Source organism: Heliangelus exortis, chromosome 4, assembly GCF_036169615.1.
Source record: "Heliangelus exortis chromosome 4, bHelExo1.hap1, whole genome shotgun sequence".
NCBI classification, from domain to species: domain Eukaryota; kingdom Metazoa; phylum Chordata; class Aves; order Apodiformes; family Trochilidae; genus Heliangelus; species Heliangelus exortis.
The window spans coordinates 41,626,671-41,653,481 of NC_092425.1; the positions used below are offsets into that span (position 1 = coordinate 41,626,671).

The 26,811-nt window shown below is 41.3% G+C and overlaps 1 protein-coding gene across 5 annotated transcripts; it reads right to left on the reverse strand.

Annotated features, from left to right (window-relative positions):
* Positions 1 to 20: 20 nt before the first annotated feature.
* On the reverse strand, positions 21 to 26,811 carry ZGRF1 (zinc finger GRF-type containing 1). 5 transcript variants are annotated; one of them, XM_071744055.1, is made up of 29 exons: positions 26,666 to 26,811; positions 25,392 to 25,472; positions 25,189 to 25,269; positions 25,017 to 25,073; positions 24,387 to 24,572; positions 21,077 to 23,258; positions 20,708 to 20,790; positions 20,016 to 20,114; positions 19,465 to 19,638; positions 18,701 to 18,806; positions 18,512 to 18,618; positions 18,165 to 18,315; positions 16,547 to 17,208; positions 15,773 to 15,911; positions 15,033 to 15,217; positions 14,379 to 14,566; positions 13,671 to 13,804; positions 12,425 to 12,571; positions 10,785 to 10,899; positions 9,650 to 9,909; positions 8,440 to 8,599; positions 7,870 to 7,947; positions 7,466 to 7,613; positions 6,369 to 6,496; positions 5,249 to 5,372; positions 4,278 to 4,454; positions 4,038 to 4,172; positions 2,349 to 2,610; positions 21 to 334 (listed from the first exon to the last, which is right to left on the reverse strand). In XM_071744055.1, exons 2-29 carry the CDS (start codon positions 25,410 to 25,412, stop codon positions 324 to 326), a joined length of 6,300 nt encoding a protein of 2,099 aa, XP_071600156.1. In that variant the 5' UTR covers positions 25,413 to 25,472; positions 26,666 to 26,811; the 3' UTR covers positions 21 to 323. The 5 variants fall into 5 exon arrangements, 4 of the variants coding, with proteins under 4 accessions (XP_071600156.1, XP_071600155.1, XP_071600158.1 ...); XM_071744054.1 differs by lacking the exon at positions 21 to 334 and adding an exon at positions 873 to 1,200; XM_071744057.1 differs by lacking the exons at positions 21 to 334; positions 20,708 to 20,790 and adding an exon at positions 873 to 1,200 and having other exon boundaries at positions 21,219 to 23,258.

The window sequence follows — 26,811 nt, forward strand, 5'->3', positions numbered from 1 at the left end:
AAAAGTGTCTTTATTGCTAAAAGGAACAATAAGGAATCATCCCCAAGCAGATACAGAACTCATCCCCCAGACAGACTGCTCCCACCCCCTCATAATGAGACAGCAGGGTCCAATTCCTTGACTGATCTGCTCCCAGCCCCCACACCTGGACAGCCAGAACCTCAGTTCCCTTCCTTAAGAGAAGCTTCCCCTCTTCCCTCCTCATCCCCTCTCCTTACATCATCCTGGGCTAACCTGATTGCTGTCAGTGCTCTGGAGGTTCCTGTTTGCCAACATTCTGCTTGCTTTCCAGGGACAAGGCAACAAGCTCCTCACCAGGTGATTTATTCCAAAGCTGCATAAAAAGAGAGCAGAAGATTACTTGGAATAACCTCAGTGCTAGGGAGATGCCTGCTCTGTGCAGGCTCTCTGGAGCTCCTCAGTTTTCTCAGTTTTCCACATCAACTCCTCCATACACCTCTGGGACAAATCTTTGCCAAGATCAAGATGAACTTTTTTTTTTTTTCCTTGTCAGAAAGTTTCTGACACAACAGCAGTCTTCCTCCAAACCAAAACCATTCAGCTTTTTTTCCCCTGTAGTTTCCAACCCCAGACCAGTCATCTTATCCTAAAGCTTGCAAAAAAAAAAAAAGTAAGTACAAGTTAACCTGTTCTCATTGTTTTGTTGACAACTACAGATTTCCTAGAGGAAGGACATGTAATATTTCTTTGAATAAATTACTCTATGATTTATTTATCCTTTTAATTGTTTCAGTCATGCTCCTTCCTAGATGCCACTGAGTTGTAAATATGCACTATGACAGAATTGTTCTGGGATGTTATGTTTATATCTAATCTGAAGAATAATGAAGCACTAATAATACAATGAGGTGTTCTGTAAGCATCAAAGGATTTCAGTTATCCAGCAGATAAAGTTACTTTATTAATTTTTAGTCATACAAACAAGGTGTCAAACCAGAAGTGTCGTTGCACACAAGCAAAAATTTCCCACCTGAAATATAAATACTACATTTGAAATCATCCTGATAATTTTTATAGACAGGCAACTCGTATTTTCTTCATAAAATAGGTGCACATTTTATTTTTCCTTTTTCTTATTCTTATTCTCTTGTTCTTCCTTCCATTTCTCCACATAACACTCAAGAATGTTGTTTAGCTGCTGCTCACACTGGCTCATGTGTTGTAATCCATTTTCCCATCCTAAAAGCAGCAACAAACAGGATAATTACATTTCCCTTTTCAGCATCCATGGTGTAATTAGGCTGTGCTGATACCAATGTCCATTACCCCAAGCCTGTCAAGTGGCAAGTGATATTTCTGCTGTGAAAATTGTTCTTCTGAGTCCAGCCACCAGTGAAAAGGCTTCCTTTGACATCAGCCAAGTAGGCAAATAAAACAATTACTCCTTTGGCACCTGGTCTGTTGCTTTAGAGACTGAGCCCTCCCTTTGCAGTATCTGCTGAGGGAAGATTCTCTGATGGGAAAAACTATGACCCCTCTTTCCAAAGCACACAGAGAGGAAAGAGAGACACACAAGTAAGAGGCTGTTCAGGCATTTTAAACACTTTTGAGCAAAGTTCCAAGGGGTGATGATGGGCATCACAATCTTTTTTTTAGTGAGAGTTGTTTGTCTGTTTGTTTTTAAGCAGGAATAGCTTTCAAACACATCCTCAGCTGCAGTAAATGGCATAGCAAATATGCAGAAACTGTAAAAAAACTGATTTTCAAAACCTGCATTTCCCTTTCTGGTTCAATAAAACAAGCACATGTATTCTCAAGACCTGGAAGCAAAGCAGTCAGGAGTTCTTGGCAGAGCTAGCTGAGCTCCAGTAGCACTGGGGCTTTTTCTAGCAGCCAGAAATTTATCTTCCAAACCTCACAAGCTCTTAGTTGCAGAAAGATGCTACAAGTTTTCTTTTCCTTTATTGAAGTCCTATCAATTTAGAAGTACTGCTGTATGGATGAAATTGTTTGCAACTTGTTTCTGGCTGTGCCTACCATATAAAAACAAACAGGGAAAGGACTAGAAATGCAGTACCAGGTTTCAGCTCTCCTTACCAGCCCACTCTTGGTGTAGCTATCTGGTGGCATCAAAAGAAGAGAGAGAAGTCCTATCACTGGGTAATAAATACCCTTTCAGGTATGAAAACCATTTGCAGATCAAACTGCTAACATGCAGCTTGCATTTCCTTGAGGTGTGTATTTTCCATGTGATAAATAAGCTGCTTTCTGCAGCCTGCACAGTGTAGTTACTCTGTAATACAGAAAGCGTACCAGACGCTTTCATTAATTATATGATTTCATTGAAAAAGCTGAGTTTAAAAAAATGCAGAAAAAGAAAATATTACCTTTGCAGTGGTGAATCACTCTTCCCCACAGCCTGTTCCTACTCAAACAGGCCAGGTTTCCAACAATCAGCAAATGCCTCTTTGCTCTCGTCAGCGCCACGTTCGCTCTCCTCTCCGAGTCGATGAACCCGACCTGTCTGGTTCTCACACAGGACAAAACAATGATCTCCTTCTCAGCTCCCTGGAAGGCATCCACAGTGGACACCTGGACAGGTTTGGTGTCAAAGGCCTCGGAGTGGACACTGCTGAGCACGTTCTGGATCTGGGGACAAAGGAACATGGATGGTGGTGAGTTGTGCTGCTCTTAGAACCACACAATGTCATGGGTTGGAAAGGACTTCCAGAGATCACCCAGTCCCACCCCCCTGCCCCAGCAGGATCACCCAGGAACACATCCAGGTGGGGTTGGAAAGGCTCCAGAGGAGGAAACTCCACAACCTCCTATGATTCTATAGCAAGACAAGAGGGCACAAGAGGTCTCAAGTTGTGCCAGGGGAGGTTTAGGTTGGACATGAGAAAGAATTTCTTTCCAGAGAGGGTGATCAGACACTGGAATGGGCTGCCCAGGGAAGGGGTGGATTCTCCATCCCTGGAGATATTTCAAAAGAGCCTGGATGTGGCACTCAGTGCCATGGGCTGGGAACTGCAGTGGGAGTGGATCAAGGGTTGGACTTGATGAGCTCTGAGGTCCCTTCCAACCCAGCCCATTCTATGATTCTCTCTGGGCAGCCTGGGCCAGGGCTCCCTCACCCTCACAGAAGTTTCTCCTCATGTTGAGGTGGAACTTCCTATATTCCAGTTTAAACCCATTATTTCTTGTCCTATTACTGGGCACCACTGGAAAGAGATTGGCCTCATGCTCTTGACACCCACCCCTCAGATATTGACAGACATTCAGAAGATCCCCTCTCACCTCTCAGCCTTCTTTTCTCAGGTTAAACAGCCCCAGGGCTCTCCATCTGCCTTCCCAGCAGAGATGCTCAAGTCCCCTCCTCACCCTCACAGCTCTCCCTTGGACTCTCCCCAGTAGATCCCTGTCTCTCTTGAACTGGGGAGCCCAAAACTGGACCCAGTGTTCCAGGTGTGGTCTCACCAGGGCAGAGGGGGAGGAGAACCTCTCTAGATCTGCTGGACACACTTTTCCTGGTGCACCCCAGAACACCATTGGCCCTCTTGGCCACCAGGACACATTGTTGACCCATGGAAAATTTACCATCCACTAGGGCTCCAAGGGCTTTCTCCATGGAGCTGCTTTCCAGCAGGATGTTCTCTAATCTGTACTGGTGCCAGGTGTTATTCCTACCCATATTCAGGACTCTATATTTGTCCTTACTGAACTTCATGAGGCTCACTTTTGCCCAGCTCTCCAGCCTGTCCAGAACACCCACTTGTCTCAAGCAAATGAATTAAACAATTCTGAGCCTACACAAGATGTCAACCAAGCAATTAGAGAGTGCAAGGGGAGTAAAACCTCAGCTAATCACAGGAAAATACTACATGGTGAATCTGTATTTGCCAAAACAAAAGACTGAGTTTAAATAAGAAAGAAAAATAACAGTAAACTCCATTTTACCTATCCAGCATTTTTTTCCTTGCTTCTAGCTGACTCTTCCTAGTTGAAATGGAGTCTGAGTTTAGAATAAACAAACATATTTCAAAAAACTTTTATTGACGAAGCTTGATACAAACCTTACACATCTGTGATTTATAAAGAGTAATCACACCAATTGCAGAGCCTTCTATTCCACTTGCAATCAGAGACTGGATGAGCTTGGCTGTAAAATGAACTTCTGCCATGTTATAAAAGCTGTTGTCTCTTTCAATCTGGAAACAAGGAAGGAGATTTCCAATTTACCCATCACAAACAGCAGAACAGAACAGAGGAAGAACAATATTGCCCTTTTTATAGAAGAAATGTTGGAAACTTACTTGCTCTACCCCATTAACACTATAAAAACATAGTGTTGGAAGCCAATCCAATAAAGGACTTCTGTCTTCCTCAGAAACACCATCTATCAGATTTCCTCCATAGAACAGCTCGTTAGCTATGGCACTAATTGCAGGGTGACACCGGTACTGCGTCCGGAGAAGTATTGGTTTATGTCCCTAAAGAATTATCACATAGAAAGAATTACTAGAAAAAAGTATTTTGCTAGGTCAAATGAGAGGTAAGTTCAAACAGTTCCTGCAGTGAGCTGGCCTAAGCTTCATCCAGTCACTTCAACACAAGTTACAACAAACACTGATTCTTCTACCTGGGTTGAAAACTGCACAGAAAAGATCACAAAGCAGAACTTGTCACTGTTTTTTCAACCCATTCTTCTTCTACATCTGTTATGCTTACAAATTTCCCTGCACTGGGAAAACAGCATTTCCAGAGAAATGCACTAGGATGGAATCTGCTTAATTAAAAGGCTGAAACACTGATCTAAACCAGAATTTTTTAGTGGGTTCTGGATATGTGTACCAGTAAAAAAATGGGTAGATATGGCTCTTCGGGAGATGATTTAGTGGTCAACATGGTGTGGGACTGATGGTTGGACTCTATCATCCTGAAGGTCCTTTCAAACCATGATGATTCTATTATTCTATGATGTGATCTACACAGCACCTGAGGAAGTCCTGCTTCTTGATCACCTTCTGATAGCAAGGTCAATCATCTGTGCAGCCATGAATCACTCATCAGAATGAGTCTCATGTTGCTGTTAGCCTGGGAAACAGCTGGAGGAAAGCCCCATTTTAAAATGACAGTTGGATAAAAAGGACATCAGGTTAACTTAAAAATTCCATCAGTGTTGATGAATTCAAACCAGTAGAATTGTATCTAGTACTTAAATTATCTTTTAATAGTATGATTGTTACATACCTAAAAGTATGATGACTTCTGGAGAGGTACGTACCATCAAGCAGAGGCGGTCAAAGAGAGTCTGCTCCAACCCTTTCTCATGAACACTCTCAGCCCCCTGAATTGTTGGGGGCAGTTGCTTTGGGTCTCCAACAAGGACTAACTTCTCACACTGAAACCTACAGAAGAATGTTAAAAAAAAAAAAAAAAAAAAAAAAAAAAAAAAAAAAAAAAAGAGCTTCTAAAAAAGATGCCAAACTATTCACAATGGAAGCGTGTGCTGTGTTGAGATGTGGCTCCCTTCTCCATCACCCTCTGAAACTGAGCAGGGTAAGGAACTGGAACATGATGAAATTCAACAAGGGGAAGTGTAGAGTTTTGCATTTGGGGAAGAACAACACGATGTCCCAGTATAGGTTGGGGGCTGAGCTGCTGGAGAGCAGTGTAGGTGAAAGAGACCTGGGGGTCCTGGTAGACAAGAAGATGACCATGAGCCAGCAATGTGCCCTTGTGGCCAAGAAGGCCAATGGCATCCTGGGGTGCATTAGAAAGGGGGTGGTTAGGAGGTCAAGAGAGGTTCTCCTCCCCCTCTATTCTGCATTGGTGAGGCCACACCTGGAGTATTGTGTCCAGTTCTGGGCCCCTCAGTTCAAGAAGGACAGGGAAGTGCTTGAAAGAGTCCAGCGCAGAGCTACTGAGATGATTAAGGGAGTGGAACATCTCCCTTATGAGGAAAGGCTGAGGGAGCTGGGTCTCTTTAGTTTGGAGAAAAGGAGACTGAGGGGTGACCTCATCAATGTTTTCAAATATGTAAGGGGTGAGTGTCAGGGAGATGGAGTTAGGCTTTTCTCAGTGGTGACCAGTGATAGGACAAGGAGTAATGGGTGTAAATTGGAGCATAGGAGGTTCAAGTTGAATATCAGAAAAAATTTTTTTACTGTAAGGGTGACAGAGCCCTGGAACAGGCTGCCCAGGGGGGTTGTGGAGTCTCCTTCACTGGAGACATTCAAAACCCACCTGGACACGTTCCTAGGCGATGTACTCTAGGGGGCCCTGCTCTGGCAGGGGGGGTTGGACTAGATGATCTTTCGAGGTCCCTTCCAACCCCTAGGATTCTAGGATTCTATGATTCTATGAAGTTATCCCAGCCCTGGAGCAGCAGAGGAAAGCTGTACCTGGCTATAGGGAGGAGAGAAGCAGGCTCAGTCATCTGACTGCACTCATCCAGCATCACCACAGGGAACCTGAGGGCATTCAGACAGGGGAAGGGGCAGGCAGCACAGGTGGCTCCAACCACTTTGACCTGGGTGAGGGAGAAACAGGGAGACAAACAGGTAAGATCATTGAATAATTACTCTCTGTGTAGCACCTAACCACAGCTCTGGGAGTAGAACACACCTAACTTTTTAGTGGTTCTAGTGAATGCTCACTGGGTCTCAAAGAATTATATTCTGATTCCCAGTAAAAGGCACTGTGTATGCAGAGAGATGGATCCAAAGGTTCCATTTCTTCTGCTTGGGGTGTTTGTACATTAGAATCATGCACAGATTCTTGTAGTTTAAGAACAGATTTGGTCCAACGAGAGTTCAGTTTACAGAATCCTCCAAAATTTTCAGAGCCCCAGCAGCAAAATTGGCAATATGACCACTGGGAATAAGCACAAAACACAAATTCCTCAGATCTGCTTTGTTACAATTGCTCTGCAACAAGATGGAATAGGACTGAGGAGAGAAAGCAAATCACTGGAAAGACCAGAAATTGAGAAGATTTTTCTACAGGGAATAATAAGCTTAAAAGATAATATTCTGATGAAAAGTCACTTAAAATAGATTTGAAATCTTCTTTGCAGTTGATACTCAACTGTAGGATAGATTTAGCTCACTCCTTATCTTTTACCTTTATGACTATATAATTTTAGTTTCAAGGTGGCAGTGCACTCTAAGCTGCACTCAGAATTTTTTCTCTCCCTACCTTGTAAACTGGATTGGTAATATTAAATAATATTAAATCACATTGCAATAAAGTTCAAAAAGTGTTTTAGTCTCCTATCACTAAGCAGGACCTGCAAGTTAAACTCAGAGAAGTCATACACAGGTAAGACACTAAGCTATACCTGTGGAATCAAACTTCTCCTAGCCCTAACATTTATTTTATTTTTTGAAACTTGAGGAGCTGGGCAAGTGTGAGAAAGGTTTCTCCATTTCCATTTGCTGGGAATTGTGGATATGGCATAAAAAATCCTGCCCTTCCCATCCTGTGACCTTGACTGTACCTGTTGCAGTATAGTTTTGTTGGTCCCAAGTTTATGTTGCTCAATACTCTTCCTCACATATATTTTTTCAGCTGGAGTTAAATCTTCCTTCATGAGGGCAAGCAGTTCTTTTAACTGCTCATTTTCATTTCCTGAGCCAGCATGTAAGCTTCAAAAAGATTTTACAACAGGCATTACAATCAGAGAAAGTGAAGCATTAACTCTATTCACCAATCAGTGACATCCCCAAATCAAGGTAAAATTTTTCCACTGTGCAGGGGGGGAGAGAAAAAAACCCAAACACCCTGAGGTAGATACATTACATCACATTATTGTAAATTACACACAAAATAGGAATTTTACTACATATATACTATAATGAACCTTGGAATTGCTTCAGATCCCTCAAAGATTAAGATTCTTACCTATGGGGAAGAATTGCTTTGGTGATTTTCCTGATACTTCCCACTCTGATAAAATTCTCAAATCCAAGATCAAGTAGACTTCAAAGGAAAAGAGATGACACACATTACCAAAATGGAAAAAGAAATTCTGAAAAAAATTCAAAGTGGTTCTAAAAAAAGCTAGCAGACACATCAGAACACAGAATTCTGCCATTTACCAGATGAATTAACAATTCAAGGAAATTATGATTTGTCTCAAAAATGCTTAAAGCTTTTATGATTCTCCTCTCACAAATAGTCTTGTATTTGTACTTTCCATTCCTCCCTTTATCCTTCCAAACCATGAGTTGCATTCCATGTTAGCTCCATGCTGAAGCTTCCTCAGGCTGATTCTCTGCCTTTCCCTCTCTCTCCATCCCTCCTTCCTCTACCTCCCAGAGCTTCCTGAGCAATCCTACTGTCTGCCAGGATGGATTTTAGTAGCAAATTCGATGGTTTAACTGTTATACTGGAAATAAAACCACAATTATCTTTACCAGACAAGTCTATTACTGGTTTTGGAATGAAAACCTGTGAAAATCTGTTACCTACCCCAGCAGTATCCGATCAACAGCAATGTTAGTGGAAGAAGCAATCAGAAGTTTCCATGGAGTTGGCCTTGGGCCCTCTGTAGCTTCACTGCTTTCAAAAAGCTGCACAAGGAACAAGATCACAACAGACAGCAGATAGCTCTTCCCAGCTCCAAAAACACCTGGGATTTAGGAAGAAAAAGCCAAAGTTACAGGTGAAACTGTTCTAGACAGTGCTGTCTAGAACTGAAATTTATATTTTGAAATATTATTCTGTGATTCCTGTAAAAATGTTGCATGTGCTTGCTGCAGCAGCTCCAAGTATCCAAGGACAACAAGCTGCCTCAGACATTGCATTTTCTGCCTGTAAGAAGTTTACAAAAAACTACACAGGTGGGGAAGCTCAGGTATTTTTCCTAAGCTTTCTGGTTGAACACATGCATTACTTGCTAAGGAGTCTCATCAATACATTAAAATAATATAAATCCAAGTATCTACATGCACATCCCCCATGCCATGTCCTTGGGCACAAAATAAGGAACTAGAGAGATGATTATTTTGGAATGATGAGTATTTTAAATAGATCTATATGCCTGACTGCATAACAAAAGCTCAAGAAATCTGAGCCTACTGGTATCTGTACTAAGACTGTCATTACTATCAATGGATTTACTTTGACAGGATCTGAAAACCTACATTCATGGTAAATACTTCTCAATACTGATTAAAAAAACACCTTATCTATGAACTAAGATGTTGCTAGCCTTTTTTTAAATGTTGAAAGGGATAAAACAAAGGGAGTAGGAAGTATAAACCAGGAAGGAATAATGTGTAATAGGAAAAAATGGATATGATAATCTAGCAAAGGTGATACATTGACAAAAAGTGGTTTTAATATGAAAAGAAATAAGCAAAAGACACTAAATAACTCTGAGTTTGTGTACAGATCTAGCTAGGAAAGAACTCTATACCTCTGTAAAATCCTGCAAAAGGCAGACTGCAAATCCAAGAATCAAAAGGAATATGCTGGCAGAATTAACTGTAATGCCAGTGTGAGCAAAATATCCCTAAAATTCTCTCCATGATGAAGCAGTAGACTTGTTCCTTTATCACATATTCACAATTCCAGGCAAACTTAAAGGGAGATTCTTATGTCTAGATAAATGCCACCTTAAGATAAATCAATTAGCATTTTTGCACAACAGCAGATTTCTCAACTATTTGCTATGTACCACGTATGACTGTGATGGGGAAGATCTGATGTTCCTCTGGGGGTTTGATATTCTCACATGAAGTCATCATCTGAGCTATCTGAACCAGTGATGTAGCTTGATCTGGGTTCAGGGAGAAGGTTTGGATCATCTTTGTAGCAAGTCCCATGGCCACCTCAGTGCTGACAGGGCCAGACACCATTGTGTGCTTCAGGCTGATGGCAGGGGGAACAAATTTCCTTTTGCTGACTCTATTCGGAGCATTTTCAGAATCAAAATTCCTAAGAAAAATACAATGGTAAAAAAATTGCAGAGGGCAAGTCAGTGACTGCACTACCAGTCTAATAGTGATAGTAATGCCCAATATTAATCTCTAGGTTATAAAGTCTGGGCTGGAAGTTTTAAGGAAGAAAAAAATCAACAAGCAACTTACAACCAAGTTAGAGTAAAGCGACCAATATATTTTCATTGCCATATAAATGAAAAGTGCATTGTCAACAGTAAGAATCACAGAATCCTAGAATGATTTGGGTTGGAAGGGACCTCTCCAGGTCACCCAGTCCAACCCCTGCAGTATCAGGGACACCCTCACCCAGATCAGGTTGCTCAGAGCCTCCTCAAGCCTCACCTTGAACATCTCCAGGGATGAGGCCTCAACCTCCCTGGGCACCCTGGGCCATGGTTCCACTGCCCTCGTGGCACAGAACTTGTTCCTGACATCCAATCTAAATCCCCTCCTCTCTAATTTAAAACCACTGCCCCCCTTACACACAGACCCTCTCAGCCTTCCTGCAGCCCCTTCAGACACTGGAAGGTCCCTGTTAGGTGTCCCCAGAGCCTTCTCTTCTCCAGGCTGAACACCCCCAGCACAGCCTGGCTTCACAGGAGAGGTGTTCCAGCCCCCTGATCTTTTTTGTGTCCCTCCTCTGGACCCAGACCATCAGTTCCATGTCCTTCCCCAGCTGAGGGCTCCAGAGCTGGATGCAGCACTCCAAGGTTCATTCCTTGTCCTGTTTTTCTGATTGTAGTTTTTCTCACTTTTCAACAGAGTAAGCTCCATGGTGGTTTTGCTGTTTGTTGGTTGGGGTTTTTTTTTTGTTTTTCTGCACCTACTGACATATTGTATGTTCAGAGTATGACAGGAACAGTAACTTACATTTTGAGGAGGTGGGGTATGAGTGGTAACGTGGCTGGATTGAAGTGATCCTCCAGATTTCTTAAAGATGTAAGCTCACCACTGGCATTGCAAACCAGCAAGGCATGAACAAACACTGAAAAGGCCAAGGAAAAATAAAGTTAGGAAAAAATTAAAGTAGCCAACATTTCAAACCAGCTGGATAAATGAATTGCAAAGTGTCAAGAGAGTAATCAGCTTCCTCTAACAGAAACCAAGTCAACCCCTTTGCCACATGGAACTGGATGCTGAGGAGTGACCAATCAGCCCTTCTTTGTATCCCAACATTGGGAATCTCCTGAGAAGGAACCTGAAATAAAAATCTTCACTCATTTTAAGAATACTTGATGTTCAGAGGGCTTTGGAATTTAGAAGTGGAGTTTTTAAAGTAAACTGTAGGAGAAAAGCTAAGCAGATAGTTCCTTAAAAAAAGGAGTATTAGAAGACCTCCAGCAGGCCAGACTCAAATTACATCTTGGCTGTATCCAAAGGGGATGCCTAGGGGAGAGTATAAGAACAAAACAAGTATTCAATTATATTTTCCTGAATTCACCAGTTTCCTAAGGTTTTAAGGTTCAGAGACTGGCCAAGTAACAGGTTTCTAGTATGACTGGTAACACATATTTCACATATAACACCTCTATTCTGAGGTATATATACCTCTATTGCCAGGAAGCTGAACAGGAGCCAGCAGTGTGCCCAGGTGGCCAAGAAGGCCAATGGCATCCTGGGCTGGCTCAGGAACAGCGTGGCCAGCAGGTCCAGGGAAGGGATTCTGCCCCTGTGCTCAGCCCTGGGGAGGCCACAGCTTGAGTCCTGTGTCCAGTTCTGGGCCCCTCAGCTCAGGAAGGAGATTGAGGTGCTGGAGCAGGTCCAGAGAAGAGCAAGGAGGCTGGGAAGGGATCCAGCACAAGTCCTGTGAGGAAGGGCTGAGGGAGCTGGGGGTGTTGAGGCTGGAGAAGAGGAGGCTCAGGGGAGACCTCATCACTCTCTACAACTCCCTGAAAGGAGGTTGGAGCCAGGGGGGGGTTGGGCTCTTTTCCCAGGCAACTCTCAGCAAGACAAGAGGGCACAAGAGGTCTCAAGTTGTGCCAGGGGAGGTTTAGGTTGGACATGAGAAAGAATTTCTTTCCAGAGAGGGTGATCAGCCATTGGAATGGGCTGCCCAGGGAAGGGGTGGATTCTCCATCCCTGGAGATATTTCAAAAGAGCCTGGATGTGGCACTCAGTACCATGGGCTGGGAACTGCAGTGGGAGTGGATCAAGGGTTGGACTTGATGAGCTCTGAGGTCCCTTCCAACCCAGCCCATTCTATGATTCTATATGATTTTGCTGTTGTTTATCACTGCTAACAATGAAACCTTCCCTAAAGCTTGACTGCCATACAACTTAGGGTTTTATTAAGGTAATGACTGTAGAATTATGAAATAATCTGTATGATCACAAAGAAAATTAGGAGCAGAAGTTGCCTAAGAAAAAATAAAATGCTGTGATTATGAAAATCTGTAAATTAACTCTTCCAGACATTGACTGCTGGAGAGGTCCAGTCCTTCAATTCACACTCAAGATTTTCCCTCTATATTTGTTTCCCACAATTCTGAATTATTTGATGCTCAACTTACTATTTGATCTCCAGTTTGAGGGGCAGTAGCCTTTCAGTGGTAATAATTCTACTTCATTGTTGGAGGATGGTCCAAAGAAAGCACTACTTGCAATGAAAGTATCAAGGGGATCAAAGTTCAGAGTCTTTGAAACAACCCAAATATCATCTGTCAAAAATAAAAGAGATCTCAAAAGCTCATCTTACTGACATCTTGTAAAGAAAATGAAACAGCAAAACAGCTCAGCATTTACTGTGCTGCAAATTAAACTGTTGCTAACATGAAAATATTAGTAAGTCCTAAGCGATTCTTTAGTTCAAAATTAATAAATATTTTGCAGTTCTTGTGGTAATTACTGTCAGAAATTGATAGTAAATGCAAAGTTCTCTCCTGTGGTACACTTAGAAGCATAGGATTTCTGAGAAATCTGAAGAATTACCAGTTTTGAAAGCACTGGGAACAAATTACTGAGGTATAGCACAGATCAAGCTCACCACACTTTTGCCAAGGAAAAACAAGTACTGAAATAAATGTACATTTCCCCTTCCTTTGGAAAACCAACACAGACTGGAGCCTGCAAATGTTTTATTTGGCACACCTCACAAGACTGAAGCCTCCTACATTATCCCTAGACATGTATTGGAAGAGGACAGCAAGTAAAAGTTTTGCCTGTGCAGAGCTTCAGAAGAAATTAAGAGAAATTCCAAATTCTGATTTGTCAGAACATTTCTAGCTCTGTACATAAAATGCACAGGGACAAACATGTTTGTTTCTGCCTCATTTCCTTTGCATCATTTTGAACAGCAAGGTCAAGAAACCATGAAGATTTGGGTACTGATTCCAAAATTATTGAAGTAAAAGGAACTACCACAGCTATCTGGAACAAAATCACTGAATGCCCTCCAATTTTCTGACATGTCAATAATTTAGAAGAGATGCAGAACAACAACTACTGAAACACCAATTTTTTCATCAAGTTTTACTTAGATTTCATTTATTTGAATACTGGGCTTTCCTGATAAGTCACAATTCCCAGTTTTAAGAAGCTCCAAATTCAAGGACATGGAATTAATATTTTTCTAAGATAACTGAATGTTTATAAGAGAAGATGAATTAATGAGATACCTTATTGCCTCTCCAGAATGTGGAATGAATTATCAGGGTTCTCAAGAATTTAAATATAGGATTCAGATTTTCCCTTTAGATCACAAATTAAAAAAACACAATGTCACAGAAACAAATCTTCTGATGCTTAAGATTTGCTTACCTTTGCTATAGAGAGAATAATGCTCCTTTATGCTTAGTTTGAGGTATAATTTTCTTTTGGAATCACAATCAAAACTTGCAGGTGTAAATTTCTTGAACTTACTACACCTCTGTGTTTGAATCTCAAAAGTTTTCCTGTTCAATTGCAGTTTCAAGAAAAAGAACATAAGCAATTGGAACATTTGGATTCACCACCAAAAATAAGAAAGTTCTAAAGACTGGACCACATTATACAGCACAGATCTTGGTGGCTGCTCCTCATCTTAAATTACCAAGTCTGAAATACATTTACCTTGACTGCAAAACACTCCTCTCATATTCAGCCACAACTGATTTGTTTCCCTTGCAGTTAAGCAGCACAGAGTAGCCTTTGATACAGCTTTTAACATTAAAATTAGCATCACTAAGGGAAGAAATCAAATTGTCTTACAAAAGACTAAGTGAAGAGTAATTCAAATGCAACAATTTGATTTCATTAATCAATCAATCAATTAAACAGTTCTGATTCTTGATCTGACAGCCCCATTGCTGTGAATATTATTCCTTCACTGTGTTTTGGGGTTTTTTTTACATTTTTAAACAGAATTGGTGCTATAAACAGTTAGTGAAAGGGTCTCTTAACTGCTCCTGAAATCCAGAGCCACTGGAATATTTATAAACCCTGCAATTCATGTAACAGTTGTGAAAAGCACACAGTAGTTCAGAATACCTCACCAAAAGCTGGCACTCCTCATAGAGAGAAATCTTTTGACTTCTGAGGTATGTCCCAATGCTTTTTAGATCATGGAGCACTGCACTGGGTCTGGATTTTATCTGTGTGGGGTTCACATCTTCCATCCACATGAAGAATGAACACTGCTCAGCTTTTGGGGCATCACAGGCATAGAACAAATGGCCCTAGGAAGGGAGAAAGGGGGAGAAAAAAAGAAAAAAGACCATAAGGACTTAGAAATAAATAAGAAAAGAAAATGTAAAGTGATGGACTGGTACTTTCTGCTATAGAAATGATCAGATAAATATCTGTATTTTCACTGTGGCTTGAAAACACAAGTGTGTTGCCAGAACTCCCAGCTTCTGAAAGCAAGTGTGTGTAATCACACCTTACAGAAACCCCCTATAACCTATAAAACTATAAATTGAGGTGTTCCTATGCATATAAAGCTGTTTCTGCATGGAGAAAACAATTACCTCAGCAGTTTGACACTAGTGGCTACTACAGCTGATCTTAAAATGATCTCTGTAACAGATGACTTGAACCTGGGGTTGTAAATCACACAGCACTGCCCTGTAGTTATTCCCACAATACAGTCCCTGGGCCAAACACAACCCCCCAAGCTGTAAACAAACAAGGAATAAGAAGCACCTTGTTTTGACCTTCTTTTTTAACCACAACAAGCTTAGCAGGATGCATGTGATGGCAGAGGGGACCGCTGCTTGCTTTGCTCTCACTTTGCCCATCCTTCAAGGCTGTGTAAAATGATATATCCACTTTTGAGAGAGCACTGTGTAACTTCTGTGACAGCTCAAAGAGCATTATGTTTAATTGCTCTTGACATAGAAAGAATAAAAGAATCATTAGCACAATGTAAATGGTTACTCCTGTACACCACATAAAACAAACACATCATCATTTGAAACATTCAGTCCAAAATGGAAATCAAAATATTTAAGGAGGCCTAAAAGAAACCATGTGACTTGTAAAATTGTACCTGCCATCTTACTTTGATTCAAATCACAGCTAAGTATGATCTATATGATCTATATGATCATACAAATATGACTCTATATGATCCAAACACTGAATGTGTAAAAAAAAAAAAAAAACAAAAAACCCCAAAACTCCAATAAACCAATGAAACCACCCCTCAGATAGGAACCTAAAGATTTGCAAACAGGCACAAGCTCACACAGTCAAATATAAGTGTTTGGCTCTGCAATTTTGGGTGCAGACTGAATATATTTCAGTATATATATGTATATATGCAAAACTACACAGTTGTTCCAACAGATGATGTTGCTCTTGCTCTCATCCTGCTTTGTGAAGGCTCAGAATGACACTGTTTAAAAAGGACAGGATTTCACAGAGCACAGTGTTACACGTACCTGTCAGAGCAGCTTTAAAAACCTGTTTGTAGTGAACATGAGACTGAAACACAGTTGGTATGGAAACCTTTCTTTTAGGAAGAGGAGTGCATTTTACTTTATCCACATTAGGGAAAGACAACTCAGAAATCATTATGTCCTAAAAAACAGAGAATGAACAATTAAAACTCTCCAAACTCTGAATGAGACATTTATCTGAATTTTGATAAATGGCTACTGTACAGATTTGCCAAAAGTTATCAATTTCTCTTTTTCCTTCTTTGCTTTTAAATATTCTGTTCTCATTAATTAGTACAACTAGACAGAAAAAAAAAAAAAAAATCAGGGCTTCATTCTTCAACCAAAAGTCTCAACACGAAGACTGCCAATGAAAAATCAATTTTCTAAACAGAAAATACAAATCCCCCTTCCCCACCAACACCTCCAGACTTAAGCACAGGAACATGGATTCAGTAGGACTGCCAAAAGGAATAAAATCAAGTACCAACAGTTTTTATTTCATCTTCCTACCATCAATATTCAGATTTAAAAAAACCTAACTCTGGTGCTGTGTGAGCAAAGGAATTACCTTTATAAAGGGTTACTCATGGCACTTAAAAAATACATTAGCAGCTGCTGTTCTGTAGCTGAGACTCTGGAGTTACTAGGTATGTAGAAACATTTCATCCAATGGCACTGATAATATCTTTCAGGAAATCAGACAAATGCAGTTACTTTGTCCAGAAAAATGCGTTTCTGTCACTTTTAACAATATTTGCTTGAACAGTTACACACCTGGCCATCTCCTGTTACAGTGTGGCAGCTCAGATGACTTAACACCTTTTGTGTTGCTTCAGCCAGAGGTGTCTGACTGAAGTGCAGAGAAAGTAACTTCCTCTCTGAAACCAAATCCTGGAGGCTGGTGTTTGCAGAGCATTTCCCAAGCATCCTCTGTGCTGTCAGCAGAGGGGCAGAGCCTGGAGCGCCGCTGTTCTTCAGGGCACTGCTCTCTCCTGGGTCACCCAGCAGCATTCCAAGGATGTTCTCAGCACAGATGTCATCACTCACTTCCCCATCATCTCTGTTTTGAGTTGTCAAGTCACCCTGTGCACTGTTTTGATATTTTAGCCACTTGCTTTGTCTATATTGTGAAGGCACATTAGGGAAGGCTGCTTGTACAGACTCCCTTTGTCTGCCTTCCCTATACCCTCCAAACACAGAGGTTTCATAATTTCTGTCCTCAGGGCCAAAAGCACTCCTAGGAAATACCATTGAATTGTTGCCTAAATGGACTGGTGAAGAGCCCAAAGATTGCTGGACCTCATAGCTGTCAGCTGGATAAACTGGGTCAGGAATCTTCTCAGCAGCAGGAAGAGTGACAAATGGAGTTCGTGTTTTGACTGAGGGCTTGAATCTGGAGAGGCTGCACTCCTCTGGAGAGAGGGGTTTCTCCTGGGCTGGAGGGCAAATACATCTTACAACTTGTAGCACTTACAAATTAACTTTAGATGTACAAAAAAAAAATAAAGATAAGGAAAGAACTTGAAGCTCTTCCTTTTACATCCTCCCTTCCCATTGGCAAGCTCTTTTTATCGTGCCTATGCAGCACCACACTAAGTTTCCTTAAGACATCAATGACTTCAATTGTGATTCTTTTACTAAATTCTTTTTTTTGATTCTTTTACTTAAATCCCTATATTCAGAACACATTTCTGAATACACAACATCTCTGCTTGTATAAAAGAAAATGTTTAGTAGAAATTATTTCAACATTCTTGTGTTTTAGGGGTCATTAATTTGATGTTCTTGGCAGGCCAGTGACAGCTGCCAAATAGGAAACAGCCAGCTCAACATTCACTCCTTTTTATCCAAAAACAACACCCCACACAAAATGCCTAAATTAATATCAACTAGTGTCAAAAATCTGTCTCCTAGTACCAAAAGCTTTGTTTTGACTAAATTCACTATCAGTAAAATATGACAGTCACTGAGAGGTGCAACTGCACTGTTAGAGGACAGTGGAATATGGAAGAAAATGAAAAGCAGGTAAAAAAATGAAAATGTGAATATGAATTAGAATCTTATCCTAGAGACTTTCTTAATAAATTAAATCACTTCACTGAACACTCCTTCAGGAGAGGATAATAAGGGGAGGAGGCATGGCATTCAAGACTTTTTCAGCTGATTTAGAAAACACTGTTTAAAATCATGCTTGAAAAAAAGTAACATGCCCCCCCATAAAAAAACATGTGACAAATACAAAATAAACTCTGTAGTTACCCAGGTACATATCTTTGTATTTCAGCATCCAGGGTAATTATCTGTTCCATTGCAACTCACTGTGCTTCAAAAATCCTCCAAAATTCTCCAGAAAAAATATTGGGAAGTGCAATTAGAAACTGTGATTTCTTACTGAGAAAAGATTCTGGTAGTTCTGGTTCACTTGGCAGGATGCTGTGCACCAGGGGCTCCTGGGTGTCTCCAATAGTTTCCTCACTTCCTGAAGCTGGAGAAATTGTGGAGTCTGGATCAAGCAAGGAAGTCAGTTCTACTGCTGAAATCATCTACAGATGAAAAATTAACATGTCAAGCAAATGACTGGAAAAAAGTCACTCAATTATAGCCCTTTTGTCACTTTGTTCTCTCCCATCATTCAAAGCACTTGAAATGTCCCTTGGAGCTGAGATAAAACAGCTGAAAAAGAAATAAATTGCTACCATGAACACACAGGAAATAAAGGAAAAAAGATTCAGTTCACACCTTGTCAGGTTCCCCTGGAGTCCACTGGGTTTGTCTGAAATCAGCAGATGAAGGTGAGCCTGACATTGCCCATGGTGAAACATCAGAATTCACATTAAATGCCACTGCTAGGAAAAACAAAGGACAGAACTCATGCAGGATAATTGTTTTGAGGCCAAGAGCTGCTATTTTATGTTTACTTTCACTTACAGGACTGATCTATCCTTGACTCTTTAATAATGTTAGAATTCTTTTGAAAATTCTCTTCTGTGATAAAGTTGATATCATCTTCATGAAGACTTCCTGAATCTGGAGCCTTCAGCCACAAAAGTGAAAGGAAAAACTTGTTAAGAGATTGAAATGTTTACCCTCTACAGAAATATTATCTTTACATGAACATTATCTCTAAATATCTTATTTCTAAATCTTGTTCCTAGATACAGTTCTCCAGTAGCCTGAGATGTGAGTAAAAGCTGAAATACAATTTCTAATATAATTTTAAATACTGAAATATATACTGATTTAGGAAAAAAAACCAACACTGGATGTTGTGTTCCTTTCCATGAAGGGCAAGCAGAATGTTAATTCCAATTCTAAACCTTTGTTTTTTAGAAATCTTTAACAAATTTAATTTTCAAATCCAGTTGAGGTGACTATGATACTGCTAACACCAAGAAACAATGATTATAAAAAAGACCTTTGCCATTTTCCCCCTCACAAATTACAATGTACATTTTTCAAAGTGAAACTGATCAGAGAGGGAAAAAATTTGACATATTGCAAAGGCATAGTCCTGTGATAAAGAGTAATAAAAATAATTGTCTAACTGCAAAGTTTTAATTGCTACATTCAGTTCTTATGATTTTTATATGACTGTAGTATTCTAAAAATGAATTCTGTTTGTCCTGCATTTACAGGACACTTTCTTGCACTAAGGTTAATAAGAGCAACTTTGAAAAAAAAGAGTATTTTACCTGTCTGAAGTCAGAAAGGACATAATTGCTTGAAAACAGAGGTGACAAAAGTCTCTGAGCTGCAAATTCCATATTATCTGGGTGCTGCTGCCATCCCAGCTGTGAGCAGGGAGATCTGGACATTATCTCACTAGCTGCTGATCCCTTTACTTGATGCCCTTGAAATTTAACAGGCTACACAATATATTGGAATTATCATTAACTGAACAGCAGCACTGTTCTGGAGCTATCTAGGGTCAATAAAGGTACTTTTCATACATACAAGAACAATAATCTGTTGGAAGAGAAAAAAAAAAATCTGTTCTTTTTCTTTTGTACTCTGCCAACACACAACTGATATTCTGCTGTGGTATATTTGGTTTTATTTTTTATGTTGTAAGATTTGAGTTTAAAAGTCACAGCCAAATGTATCAAACAGTGGTGAGAAACTCATTAGGAGGCTGGTTAAATATTTATGATTAATTAGGACTTCTTATAATGTATCTCAAATAGTAAACCACTGAATTGCAATTTAAAAACCACTATATACTTCAGTTCCACAGAAACTGTACCTTTGGTTGGCAGTCAGATGTCCTGGGGTCTCTTTGGGCTGCTGCTTTGGGTAGGATACAAGCCTCTGTTTTCTGTAATAAATTGTCCATGCAATTTGGCTGCATATAAAAGTGTGAAAAGCTAATTAGTTTAACAATTTAATTACAAGTTCAAGTGAAAACTTAAGCTAAGAAACCTCTCATCTTTGTACAAGAGGAAGCATTTTAAATTATGGCCTTTTTTATTTGGAAGCCAGAACAATCCACAGCAGGATAAGAAACTGTGTTTGTTTCCAGATAGGACAGGAAAAAAGAGAGTAGTTTAATCTAAAATCTTTGATTTTGGACTGATTGAAAGAAAAAGACTAATAGAATTGGACAAAATTCAATATGAAACATCCAGTACAAACAGATTTGTCCATGCATTTCAACCCAAGTGCTAAAATTCCCAGGAAAGCAGAGCACTGAAAAAGTTAGTGAGAGAAAAAATACATGAGAAAAGTTTTTTATCACACATTTAGCCTCCTGAACATTTTTTGGCACTTGGGTCTGCAAGAGGTCATCTTCTCTTTACTATCAGCTTCTTACTCAATGCCTCTAACAGTTCATAGCTCAACCTCCATAGCTTCATAAACAGGAATTTTATTCAAGCAAGCCAGGGGAAAATGAATTTATCTTGTATAGTTACATAAATGTAGGCAAAAATTGGTTACCATGAAGTCAGAAGAATCAAAGTATGAACAGGAAGATGCCTGCATACTTTCTGAGTAAGGCATTTCTGTAAACTGTTCTATAGCTACAAGAGATGGAAAAGCATAAAAAGTTAGAGTTCTAGTATTCTTTTTACATGAAAACATCTCAGTATCTACTAGGCTTGCAAATCTTACCCATGCAAATAATTACACAGTTAGGATTTAACTGAAGTAAAACAAAAAAACCCACACAAACTTGGAGTACAGGTTGTTGCTTTAAGCATTAAACACATAACACATCACCCCAAAATAGGATGCCTGAGATAAGAGTACAGGAGTCAAATGGGCTCAGGCATCCAAAATTCACTTGAAAACAGGAGCTAACCTAACCTTCATCTTGCACAAGGGGTTCAACCAGCTCTTTAGAAGCCTCTGCTTCACAGAATATGCTGTTCTGTTCCTCCATCTTTTGCAAGCTTTCTAATGCTGTGCTGTGTTGAGTCAAAGCTCTCAGAAGAGTGATCTTGGTTACCAGATCAGGAAGATCTGATGGCTTCTCAGCTGTTGTCATGGGTTTCAGGCAATCCACTCCTGCTCTCCCACCTTTGCAGAGCTCATGAAAGGCACTGATGCTCTCTACATTTTCAAACTCAGCTTCACCTGTGGCTGGGTCCTCTGCAGACAGATGGGCTTTTCCTAAAGGACAGACAGGACCTCTAGACAGAGGAGTATCTTCCTTAGGTGAGACACCAAATGCCTGTTGATGATCTTCTGCAAAATCTTGGAATGAGCCACAGCTTGGATCTGATTTTTGTGACAAAGCCAGCAAAGGGCTACCTGGTTTAGTGGCATCACTCCCAGTACCCCAGAAGTGTTCTACATCAACACCTGGGGGTTTCATGCATCCAAACTCTGTAACATCTTCTGTCCTTTCATCCATTGCAGAAATTATTCTGCTGGTAGAAACACAAGGAATATTTCCAGTTTTCTCAAACATGGTGGTTTTAGGGTGACAGTCATTAACATTTATGTCATCAAACATGGTGGCTTTAGGGTGACAGTCATTTATGTCATCAGGCAGAAGATCAGAGTGCTTGCTTTTTGTCCATGACATGTCACTAATGGTATGAGCTGCACAGCCACCAGGGTCCTTTCTGTTTGTGGCTTTGATACTTAACTGACTTTCATTCATCTCACTGTGTCCATCACTCACAAGTTCCACTTCTATTCTGGTCTGGTTTGCAGAGTCTTCTCCAATTATTCCTGTCTCTCCAATACTGTCACAATGCTCTCTCCCAGTGCAGTGATCTCCATCCTTCTCTCCATCAAACACTGAAAATTCAACTCCTTTCTTACTGTGTGTCACTCCTTTGTATGAAAGATGAATTCTTTGTGCTGCATCTTCTCCCTTTAAGCCACCAGGACTGTGTGACAGCACAGCTCCCTCACTGAGCTTATTCCCACCTCTTTCAAACAGGTTTTGACTGTCTGGGTCCATAAAATCAAAAGCTGCCATTAGGTTAAAGTTAACCTCCACCATAGGTTCATCTGGATCACAGTCTTTGCCACATGCACTAAATTCCTCCTTGGCAATTCCAATTTCAGTCAATTTTAGGTCCACAGACAGCTCTGTGTCACCAGGTGCTCCTCCTGAATTTTCTCTGGGCTGATGCTCACTTTGAGACATCAGAGATGAATCCTCCTGAATCCCATTTGCCACTGCACACCCCCTGTACCTGCTCAGATTTTTTTCAAAGCTGACTGGGCTTGCTGAACATGAAAATTCACCTGAGGATGGGACAGCCTGACTGTCACTCACTCTGCTGATGGTGCATTCAGGTGGGAAGCAACTCTTTGTATTACAGGGATCTTGCAAGTCTTGGCTTACATTATTTGCCTTTTTGCCATTTCTCTCTCCTGTGCCTTGTTTATCACAAGGTTGTTCAGCTGGATTTAGGAGCATTTCAGCTTTCCATTCCTTCTTTTCATTTACAGTTTCCTCCAGAAATGGCAGGTGCTGAATATTTTGGACAAGTTTTTTGGAAGGGCTGCCTGGAAAAGCAGGTGGGACTGTGCTTTGCTCTTCTGATGCTTGAAACCTAGAAAGACATCCTGTGCCTTCAGGGCTGGCTTGCTCTCTGCATCCCTGTGCTGGTTTAGACTTGAGAAGAGCTATGATCTGTGCTGTGCTCCTGATGCTGTGTGACACTGCCTGCCTGCTGGGTTTGGCCTGCCCAGTGAGATGAGCAGTGAGAGGAGATTCTGGCTTGGCAGTGGAGAGACAAGAGTTTGGCTCCTCTGTCCCCTCACATCCATCAAGAAACTGAGGTGAAAGCAGTGAGGAGAGAGACATGGGCTCTCCAGCACCATCCCTACTCCTCTCTTCATGGAATTCTGCAGACAGATGTGTTTCTGCATCCCTCTTGCAAATGGTAGAGAATAAGGGAGAGGTAACATAAAATTTGGATGGGAAAGTCCCCTGACCCTGCTGAGAAACAGGCAACACTGCTGGGCTTTCTTCACCTTCTGTTGCTGGTATTTTCTTTCCAACTTGGCGTGGCCCTTGGAAACCCTAGGAGTGAAAATTGAAGTTAATTCTACTCAGGAAAAGGACTTCAGAGTCAGTAATCAAATGCTGAATATGGAGCACACTCCACAGAGTCTGTTCCCACCAAGTAGCACATTCCAAGGGTGCTTTGAGATCATCTTTTGATGATCTCTCTCAACCCTTTTGATTTTCACTGCAGCCCCTGCAATAGCAAACCTGCTAAACCAAACTTTTTTAGTAAACTCTGGAAAAAAACAGCTACCACTAACACCTTCTGGATTAGAGTTCCAAAACACCAGGAAGACATTGGCCACAACAACCCCATGCAGCGCTACAGGCTGGGGACAGAGTGGTTGGAGAGCAGCCAGGCAGAAAGGGACCTGGGAGTCTGGATTGCCAGGAAGCTGAAGAGGAGCCAGCAGTGTGCCCAGGTGGCCAAGAAGGCCAATGGCATCCTGGGCTGGCTCAGGAACAGCGTGGCCAGCAGGTCCAGGGAAGGGATTCTGCCCCTGTGCTCAGCCCTGGGGAGGCCACAGCTTGAGTCCTGTGTCCAGTTCTGGGCCCCTCAGCTCAGGAAGGAGATTGAGGTGCTGGAGCAGGTCCAGAGAAGAGCAAGGAGGCTGGGAAGGGATCCAGCACAAGTCCTGTGAGGAAGGGCTGAGGGAGCTGGGGGTGTTGAGGCTGGAGAAGAGGAGGCTCAGGGGAGACCTCATCACTCTCTCCAACTCCCTGAAAGGAGGTTGGAGCCAGGGAGGGGTTGGTCTCTTTTCCCAGGCAACTCTCAGCAAGACAAGAGGGCACAAGAGGTCTCAAGTTGTGCCAGGGGAGGTTTAGGTTGGACATTAGAAAGAATTTCTTTCCAGAGAGGGTGATCAGCCATTGGAATGGGCTGCCCAGGGAAGGGGTGGATTCTCCATCCCTGGAGATATTTCAAAAGAGCCTGGATGTGGCACTCAGTGCCATGGGCTGGGAACTGCAGCGGGAGTGGATCAAGGGTTGGACTTGATGAGCTCTGAGGTCCCTTCCAACCCAGCCCATTCTATGATTCTGTGATTCTATGATTCTATATATTTACCATTCACTAAAAGATGTGCCCTTTGTGTTTTAAAATGTGCCTTAGCATCAGACACAACTTTTGAAACAAAGACATACCCTAAACTTCCTTTTCAAGCCTACAGACAGATGTCTGGGAGGCAGAACACTGGTTTTTACACCATTTCTATCCAGTGCTGGAGTTTCTGCTTTCCCTGGCTGATCTTCAAAGGATTTCTCATTCACTTTCACTGCTTCAACTGTGATCAGATAACGTTCACCTTCTAAATCATCTCCAGCATTCACCTAGAAAAGATAAAGCAGCAGTGTGTATGTAGTGGTGCTAAAAAAAAAAACCCCAAACACTAACAGTCTGCTAAATAGATATAATCTCTAAATAGTTAAATGTAAAAATTTCAGAAATGTACACCCAGGATATCACAGCTGACAAATAAATAGTTGGATTTAAATATATGCCTCCTAGAAAGCCTTTGCACTTAGCTTCAAGTTATGGTTATTTCATGTGTTACTGTAATACACAGCTTTTACCCAAAAGGAATAAAATTCCCTAAAACCTCTACATTGGTTCTGGAAAAACAATGATTTACCAATAAACAGAAGCTGGTTTTGCTTTCCATTGCAGAAGATTTTCATATCCACAGTAAGATAAAGCACTACCTTCCTTACCACACAAGTTTGAAATGTTTACTGAAACCAAACTATAAAGAAGCATAAAAAGCAAAAATATACCTGAGATTTAATAAAGATACTCTCCAAACATTGCCCTTTATCATCAAACAAGACAGCCTGCAATGAAAAAATAGAATTGTAAATAATTAATTCTATTTGACAGGACTATTTGCCACTGACATAGCAGTAGCAGGTGATGTCAAATCAAATGGTATTAAATCCAAGTTTTCACCTTATTCCCACCAGCTCTAATCCTCAGAATTCCATCTTGCCATGTTTTTGATTTTTTCATTTTTTGGTGAGTGTATAATACCTGTTTTAAATGAGTAAAATGTTGAAACAACAGTGAGTAAGAAAATACTTAAATAACACAGCAGCTACAGTGTCTTTTAATTTATTTCTACATAATTGTGCACGGTGTTAAAAATCACTTACAGTAAACTCTTGAGCAGCCATTACTATGGCAAAGCACTCATTCACCAGCTTATTTCAGAAATATTCACATCTTCATATGGCCTGAGAGAAAGGGAAAGGTTAGAACCCACAAGAATTGTGAAGGAAATGCCAAAATAATACATGTCAGTTCACTATTTTTTCCCTGTCTGAATTTTTTTCCCTGAGCTGATGTGGGCATTTTAAAGAGGAAACCTTGAAATAATCTAACAGAAAGACTACTGCTAAAAAATGTTTTTTTTTGTTTTTTTTAATAGATGACAACACATTTTCTAACTCTTAGGACAGAATTTAGAATAGATAGGATAGAATAATTAGAGATAGAAACCCTTAGAATTTATTCATTTAAATTAATGGCTGCAGAGACTCCAGTGATCAATTCAGAATTAACAAGTTACCCTAAAATCATTTACTGGCAGCAAAAAAACAACTACAGAAACTATTAGCAGGATCATTTTGTCACCAGGTTATTGATTCTGAACCTAGTCATGCATGCTTAATTCATGTTAAAGATAACTGTCAAAACCAGTCACCCATGAAGTTAAGCCTCTTTACAGATTTAAAGTTACATCTCAGTAGCTTTTAAAAGAGCCATTGGTGATGAAACCAGGGACAAACAATTATAAAAGTCTCTGAGTGCTCCTGTACATACTGGCTTATGATATTTGATCATTACTGCAATTTACAGCTGAGTTTTGGAGAGCTGCACTTGCACTCTCAGCTCAATCCCTTAACATCTCTGCAATGTAAAGGATGACAGGAAATAAGACTCAGCTCCTCTGACACTGTGTACTACTGAGAAGCAGATTATAACAAGAAATAAAGTAGTCACGCTGTTTCTTATAGCTGTCACTGTCTTAGCAGCACCTGGAGGATTAGTGAGGTGTGACACGAACACCCTTAATGGACACAGAATTACCCCTTCAGCTGCTAAAAGCAGCTGAATGAAGGCGAACACTTACACCAGCCCAACAGGGAGATGTGACAAACTGCTTCCCGCACACACACATCCCTGCTACATCCACATTCCCCACACAGCCGAGCCAGACCCGCTAAGCCCTTTTTGGCCCATCAGCCATGAGCATTTCCCTCAGCGCAGCCGGCCCGGGGGGGGGTTTGGATGAGCTGCAGCGGGAGCACCCCGACCGCGGGAACTCTGCCCTGAGGGACCCCCACCACCCTCAGCCACCACCCCCTGAGCGCTGAGCGCCGTCACTCCGGCTGAGGGTCTCCCGGAACGCCCCGATCCTACCCACCTGCCCCTCAGGACCATGGCGGCCGCCGCACTCCCTCCCTCCCTTCATTCGAACCTTCCCGCCGCGGCTCTCCGTGACGTCAGAGCGGCCGCGACTCCAGCGCAGAGTCACGTGACCGCCGAGCCGGGCGCGCCCGCCGGTGACGC